Below are 6,812 nucleotides of genomic sequence, written 5' to 3' on the forward strand. Positions count from 1 at the left end.
AACTGATTAACGAAAGTGTCCAGCTCTGCAGTGTGTGACACCACCATGCCTCATTTTCCACTGGGGTGGGTGGAGGCTGACAAGTGACAGACAACATGAAGAACAGAAATTTTCAGTTCTCTTGAAGTTGCAAAATAGAACTTAAAGAGTAACTAGCAAGTGAGATAAAAAGGTGTAAAAGTAGGCACACAGGATGCTAAACACATCTGGAATTAGTGGAGAAACAGGTAATGAGAAACATAATGACTTTTGTGGCAAAGTTATGTAACAAGAAACAGCAGCTCATGGCCTGAGAGAAGTTCAAGGCAAGGTCACAATATTGGGGCACTCAGTGAGTACAGCCCTCTGGGACCAAAAAAGGACTTCCAGGAAAGGATGGAGGCATGTAAATTGGTTCTAGGAAAAGTGATGTTTATGTATTCTCTAGAAAATCCCTTGTAATAAATCTGTCTGATCATGATGGAACAAACACCCCATTGTGGTTTCACAACACACGTTTGATCAGAGGAGAGATCCTGCGTGTGTCCAGCTCTGTGATAAAGAATGCCTGCTTTCTAATGCCTCAAATTGTGTTAGAAAACTGATTCTCTGCCTCATTCCAGTATCATGAGGAGTGGCTGAGGCAGCTGCTGGGCTCACACCGGGGTGCTGGGAGCCGGGTCCTCACCTCCATCCCTTACGGGGCCGGTTTCCAGCCCCAAATGGCCGCCAGCCCCAAGGGAAGGGGCACAGCCCAGGCCAGGGGCTCTGCACAGGAGCAGCCCATGGAACATCAGCCCCACGAGCTGCTTCAACACCTGGGGTGTCCATCCCCCACGGGAGCTCTCGCACCGGGCTGGCATCACAACTCCTGCTGTGCCCCCTCTGCAGCGTGTGCCAGCAGCCAGTGACACCCAGGGTGACACCTCCTCCAAGCCTCCTGGCACTGCCACCGGGCCCTACTTCCCCTCACAGAAGCCACAGAGGCAGCCGAGGCAGCCGTTGAGGATCTGGAGCAAGGCCAGCACCATCTCAGCCACGCTGATGAGCAGCAGGAGGGAGAACAGGACAACATGCCAGGTCACAATGCCCTCCGGCTCCAGGCAGATGCTCCAGGTGCTCCGGTTGTACAGGTAGTTCTCAGCCCTGTGTGACAGGAAGGGGAGAAGGTGCAGGATGCTGCCTGCAGCGGCTCCAGAATCCAGAATCCCTTTGCTTTCTACCCCCAGTGTCCCCCAGACATCCCATCCTTCACTGGAAGATGAGCAGGGTTACAGAGGGGCGACGAAGATGGAAAGCACCATGTAGAAATCCATGGAAGGTGAGAATTCCTTGAGTTACCAGGGTCTTGCATCAACCACCACCAGCAAGCACCCACCCACCTTAATTAATCCACTTTAATTAGCACTAAATTGATGAGGCAGCAGCGGTGCTTCAGTCCTCACCTGGCATCAGGCCCCAGGTCAATGGCATCGAGGAAGGGGTAACCCCAGAAGGCGCCGTGCCTGAGGCCGAGCTCGGTGCTGTTGTAGAAGCAGAGGGGGCCATTGGCCAGTCCCACCCCGGAGAGCACGAAGCAGGCGGCAGCGCCCAGGAGAGCCAGCTTGGAGAGCACCACGGAGATGAACGCCTGCAAAGAGCACCCGTGGGGGACACACAAAGTCAGAGGGGACCCAAAGCGCGGCTGCAGGTTGTCAGCAGAGCTTGGGAGGGGGGAAAACTCCCCTTGCCGGCTGTGGCTGAGGATAGAGCCATCACTGGGATGGGCAGAAGTGGGCGGGGAGGAGGGAGAGGCAGTGACCTGCAGATCCCATCCCAGCAGCCGCTGGAGCCCTGTCCCCAGGGTGGTGGCACCCTGCCATGGGAGAGCAGCGCTCAGACCTGCTGTGGGAGAGGGGCTCCACCACATCCCACCGTGGCACCATGAGAAAGGGGTCTGTGACCCAGCACAGGAGATGGGGGACCTGTCACCATCCCCCAGGGGAGAGGAGGATCCCTGCCATGTCCCACCGTGGGTCCCTGCCCTGGCTTACGTTGTGTCGGGTGCCGCAGCCGGGGCACTGCCACCCCAGCGCCGTGACGTGTGTCGCTGCCAGCATCACCTGCAGGGACAGAAACCCAGCTGGGGGGACAAAAGGCAGCCACTTGTCCTGCCCCATCCCTCTGTCCCTGCTCCAGCCCCGGGGGAAGGACACACTCTGCAGCACTCACAGCGATGCCACCTCCCCAGACACCCGGCAGAGCCTTGGCGTGGCTGCTGATGTGCCCCTCCAGCAGGTACTTGGATGCTCCACCAGGGAAGAGCAGGAGGATGCCGGCTGCCATGGAGAGCGTGCCCAGCACCAGCAGGCAGGGACCCACGATCCGGCTGCACTTCCCCACACACATGGCTGTCCTGCATGGAACAGGGAGGAAGAGGAGGAGAGGAAAGGGCTGCATTTGGCCCCGAGGGTTCCCCGCCCTGAGCCCATCTCTCAGCTGTGGGTGGATGGGAGTTGCTGGGTTGTGCTTGTGGGTGTCAGCTCACCCTGATGGCACTGCCCCTACTTGAGGGCAATTTCCAGTGGAAATTCTAATACTTCTTTGCCAAGTGGGCAATGGTGCTCCCACACCAAACCCCAAGACCTGTGTGACTGCAGGGCTGACTCTTCCAAAATGTGTCCCAGCTCATGGCAGGGGAAGATGGTCCTTAAGGTCCCTTCCACGAAAAGCCAGTCTGAGGTCCTATGAAAATGTTTCTGCGGGAGCCGACCACCCACCACGGCTCAGTTTGGCTTTCAGTGTTTACAATCAGCAGGAGGGAGCTGGGAAAGAGGCAAAATCCTTGTACAAGGTCTCGTGGAAGCACATCAGTCTCCAATCAAATCCGACAGCTATTCCATCCCTGATGCACTAGTCCTACCACAGGTCTGAGTACGCTGAAACCAATTAAATTTAATTAAGAACTCATTATTACCTATCCTCCAGTTCCACTGGCATCTTATTAAATTATGAGTTTGTCTAGAAAGCACCTGCCCATCTCCAGGTGATACCTTGTCCAAAATTGCCTCTCTCCTGCACCTACAAGCCCCTCATCTTGCACAGGATGTGCATTGGTCACTCTGGCACTGCTGAAAATAGCACAGTTTGCTGTTGTCCTGGCTCCCAGCTGTTTTCCACCCTGAGTCCTTTTGGCTTCAAGTTGGGCTTATGCCTTTTCCCCTTTCCTGCTCGACTGCAGCCCATTTTGCACAGGTTCCCTGGGTCAGGCCGTTCCTTGCTCTGGCCGGTTTTTTCATGCTCGCTCTGGCTTTGCAAAGCAGAAGTGGCTGCAGCACAGTGTGGTTGTTTCTCCAGGAAGAGAAAGAGCATGCCCAGCCCTGGCACAGCCTGAGGGGCTGGGGGACACCGGTCCAGCGGGGTCTGCTTGGGACCAGCCCCACCAGTCCCAGCAGGGCACCGGGGAGGGCTGAGCATGGAGGAACAGGGCTGTGAGACCTGTGTGCAGGGACACGAGCCAAGACACCCGAGGGGGACCATCAGCTCCACCCATCCTAGAATTCCACCTCTCTTGATTTCCATCCTCCCTGTCTTCATGGTAGGGAGTTCAGGACCTCCGGCCCTCAGTGAGGTCCTGCCTGCAGTCCAAGGATTGCACGTGGTTGTTTCCTCCCACAGCCATGAGTGCCCTCTGCTGAGCCCAACCTCCCCACGGCCTTCTGGAACAGCTCCTGCTCCTCTGAGCTCACAGCCTGGACTCTCACCAGCCAGAGCCTTTCTGCATGCCTGCCCTCAACCTCTCCAAGCACTCTCCTTCCACTGCTGCCCTATCCCTGGGGATGGCAGGAGGTCTCTTTCCCTCGGGAAGCTCCCATGGAGAGCTGTCCCCTCCAAACGTCCCCCTGAGCAAGCAGCAGCTCCTCAGCCAATATAGACAAACCCCTGTGCAGGGGAGGCAGAGCCAAAGTGCAGGTGGACCTGTGTCCATCAGGACCCTTGTGAAAGCAGGTCTCCCTTCTCCCAGCACAGATCCATGACCAAAAGCACAGAGATTCCAGCAAAGCCCAGGGAACTCCCCCCACTTCCCAGCTTACCTGCAGTGATCTCACGCCGAGCAGCAGCATCCACCCCTGGGGTGAGCCCTGGCCCGGAGGCATCACCCATGGGTGACTATTTATTGACACCTCGGCATGTGCTCCCCTCCCCTCCTTCCCCCTGGGGCCGCCCACCAGATCATCACCCTCCATCTCCCCCATCCCAAGGAAGGATGACTGGCTGGATGAGCCAGCCTCTGCCAACGCTGTGGCTGTGCTTCTGCCTTGCTCTTCCCCATTTCAGAATTTACCCTGGCAGAGTTCATCGAAACAGGCACAAACTCAGATTTTAAGGCTTCTACCACAGCTGCATTAAATGCCTCAGCCTGCTGCTCCTGGAACAAGCTGGGGTGAAGATGTTGGGGTAATACTTTCCTAATACTTCAATAAAAGCTTCAGAATAAACATTCCCATGTCTCACCTGGCTCCTACCTCCCACCCTTTACTTCCTCACAGGTGTCCTGGCTTTTCCTCAGGTGCTGAGTGTATCCCCACCATGTGTGTATCTCATGCTTGGTAATAAGATTGAGAGAGGAAGGTTATTTCCGGGTATCTTAATTATCATAAGTCATCAGATATCAGCATTTCCTATCTGCCATGGCTGGCAGTTAATGTGCAACAGGGAGACTTCAATTCCCACAGAGAAGGTCAGGAACAGGATCAGGAGAGCATGAATGGCCTCTGTGTCCGAGAACAGGAGTCAGGGAAGCTGTAGCACCAAAAATGGTAAAAATGGGGCAGGTTTGTTGGCAGAGGAGTTGCAAGTGGCACAAGCAAAGAGAAGAACGGCTCATGGGCTGTGCAGGCAGAAGGAAGAACCTTCTCAAAGAAGAGTTTTGAGAGCCCTCCAAGAGCCACATGGGAAAAGATGAATGGGTGAGGCCAAGTTACAGCAGGTAATTCCATTCCTCTAGCAAAAATAAACTGAGGAACAGATTATCTGACAGTCCTTCTGAAAGGAAAATCAGAGTCAGCAGCAGGAGAGGAATTCCCATTTTAGTCACAGAATCCCAGAACAGTTTGAGGGGGAAGGGATCCAGCAGGATCATGGAGTCCAGCTCTGAGGTGAGTGGCGCACGCAGGGGTTGAGCCTGAGACCTTGGCATCCTTAGCACTGTGCTCAAGCAGTTCATCTCGGGGTATTTCATCCTTAAATAAGACAAATCAGTCTCTACAATGAAGACAGACAATGCATGCAGGATAAGCAGAGTCCAAGTTTTCCTTCCTCTCTTTTATTACTTAGAAAGAGGGGAACCCATTTTTCACTCTGTTGGAAGAAAATGTTTTGCAACCTCATCTTGTGCCTTTCCTACGTCACAGCAATCTGAGGTTCCCACCACACACATGACCTGCTCCATCATCTCCCACAGCAAACCCCACGCCAGGAAGTGTGAAGCATCCTGGTGACACTCTCTTTCCTGGATTGCTGATCTTTTCCTTATAAGAATAATCATAACAGAAGGCTCATTTTAGCCCTGCACATGAGGAGCTGTGTGCTTGCCTTTCTCACATCAGATTTCAACTGTGAAAGTGTCAGCACAGCAATTATGGACAAGGAACTTCCTGCCAAAGTCACCCAGTCCTCGTGCAGCCAAACGTGGTTCCACCTACAATTCCAGCTGAATTCCAGCTTGGCAAGGTCCTTCTGCTGGTTCCTCACAGCTGAAGAAGCACCTTCACTTCCCTGCTCCCCAGCCCTTTGCTTCCTCAGACTCCTTTGGGGCTGGGGAAACTGCAGAGCAGGCTGGGTTTCAAGAGTGGTTTGGCTTCAAGGAGAGCCAAATAGACTGAGGTGAGCCTGAATTGGTGGGAAGGAACCATTCAGTGCCAAACCAGCCTCCACCTCGGTTCTGGATGGAAGCTTCAGATCCCCTTTGGTCTCTCCAACTCTTCTCCTTAGCATCTGCCACTACTCACCCAAGACTTCTCCCAAAATCCCCTTAGAGAAGCCCTGCAAGGCGTTTGTACCTAGAACTGACTGAGGAAACACCAACGTGATGCTGGGCAATATTTGCTTTAGGGATTACAAATGTCACCCAAATTTACAATTCAAATAACCCAACCCCATGAAAAGATGGGCATTTACAGAAAGGAAGAGTAAATTAAACCCCAAGAGGAATTTTGAGTTGCAGGTATCCCTATAGTTCCTTGACCTGCAGACTGATGTAAAAAGATTCCAGCTCAGTTGGAATTGGAAATATTTTCCTAGGCTGCATTAAGAGCTCAGGGTTTTCCAGCTTCAAGACCGTGGCAGGGGCTGAGCTCCACTGTTTCAGTGCAGACCTACCTACAGTCAGGAACATGAGGATGACCCAAAATTGATTTTTTAATTTCTCTTTCTCCACTGTACCTGCCAAGTCCTGGTCCAGAAGGGCCCCTGCTCCTCAGCATTTCATGCCAGGCCACGACAGGAACTTCCCAAGGAGCCCAAATGCAACTGCAGAAGTCAGAGGCTCTGCTTTGCCACCACCTGTACCAGGAGGACACTGGCAGTTCAGAATAGGAAGCCCCATTTCCTCTGCTCTTTCATTGGAAAGGATGGAAAATCCTACACCTGCCTCTTTTTATTAGTTTTCATCCAGATATTTTTCCTATCAAGTTTGTGTCACTTAAAGATAAAACAGCCTGAAGCTTTCTTGGGCAGTGCTGTCCTCAACAGCTCCTTATCCTTCTACTGCAGTATCCTTAAGGAAAAACTCAGCAACTCCCCAATATAACACAGGGACAGACTTCCATTAGAACTAAACCAACAAATAAACC

At 53.3% G+C, this 6,812-nt stretch overlaps 1 protein-coding gene across 2 annotated transcripts; it reads right to left on the reverse strand.

The window, feature by feature from the left end:
* Positions 1 to 88: 88 nt before the first annotated feature.
* Positions 89 to 4,402, reverse strand: TM4SF19 (transmembrane 4 L six family member 19). 2 transcript variants are annotated; one of them, XM_088061289.1, is made up of 5 exons: positions 4,304 to 4,402; positions 2,191 to 2,374; positions 2,013 to 2,081; positions 1,425 to 1,609; positions 89 to 1,125 (listed from the first exon to the last, which is right to left on the reverse strand). In XM_088061289.1, the coding sequence occupies exons 2-5, from the start codon at positions 2,365 to 2,367 to the stop codon at positions 939 to 941; spliced, it is 618 nt and encodes a 205-aa protein (XP_087917415.1). In that variant the 5' UTR covers positions 2,368 to 2,374; positions 4,304 to 4,402; the 3' UTR covers positions 89 to 938. The 2 variants fall into 2 exon arrangements, with proteins under 2 accessions (XP_087917415.1, XP_005529643.1); XM_005529586.3 differs by lacking the exon at positions 4,304 to 4,402 and adding an exon at positions 4,053 to 4,123.
* Positions 4,403 to 6,812: the final 2,410 nt, after the last annotated feature.

The sequence above is a fragment of the Pseudopodoces humilis genome, chromosome 11 (genome assembly GCF_049639895.1).
Source record: "Pseudopodoces humilis isolate 2021_Gansu_Grassland_sample_001 chromosome 11, ASM4963989v1, whole genome shotgun sequence".
Lineage (NCBI taxonomy): Eukaryota > Metazoa > Chordata > Aves > Passeriformes > Paridae > Pseudopodoces > Pseudopodoces humilis.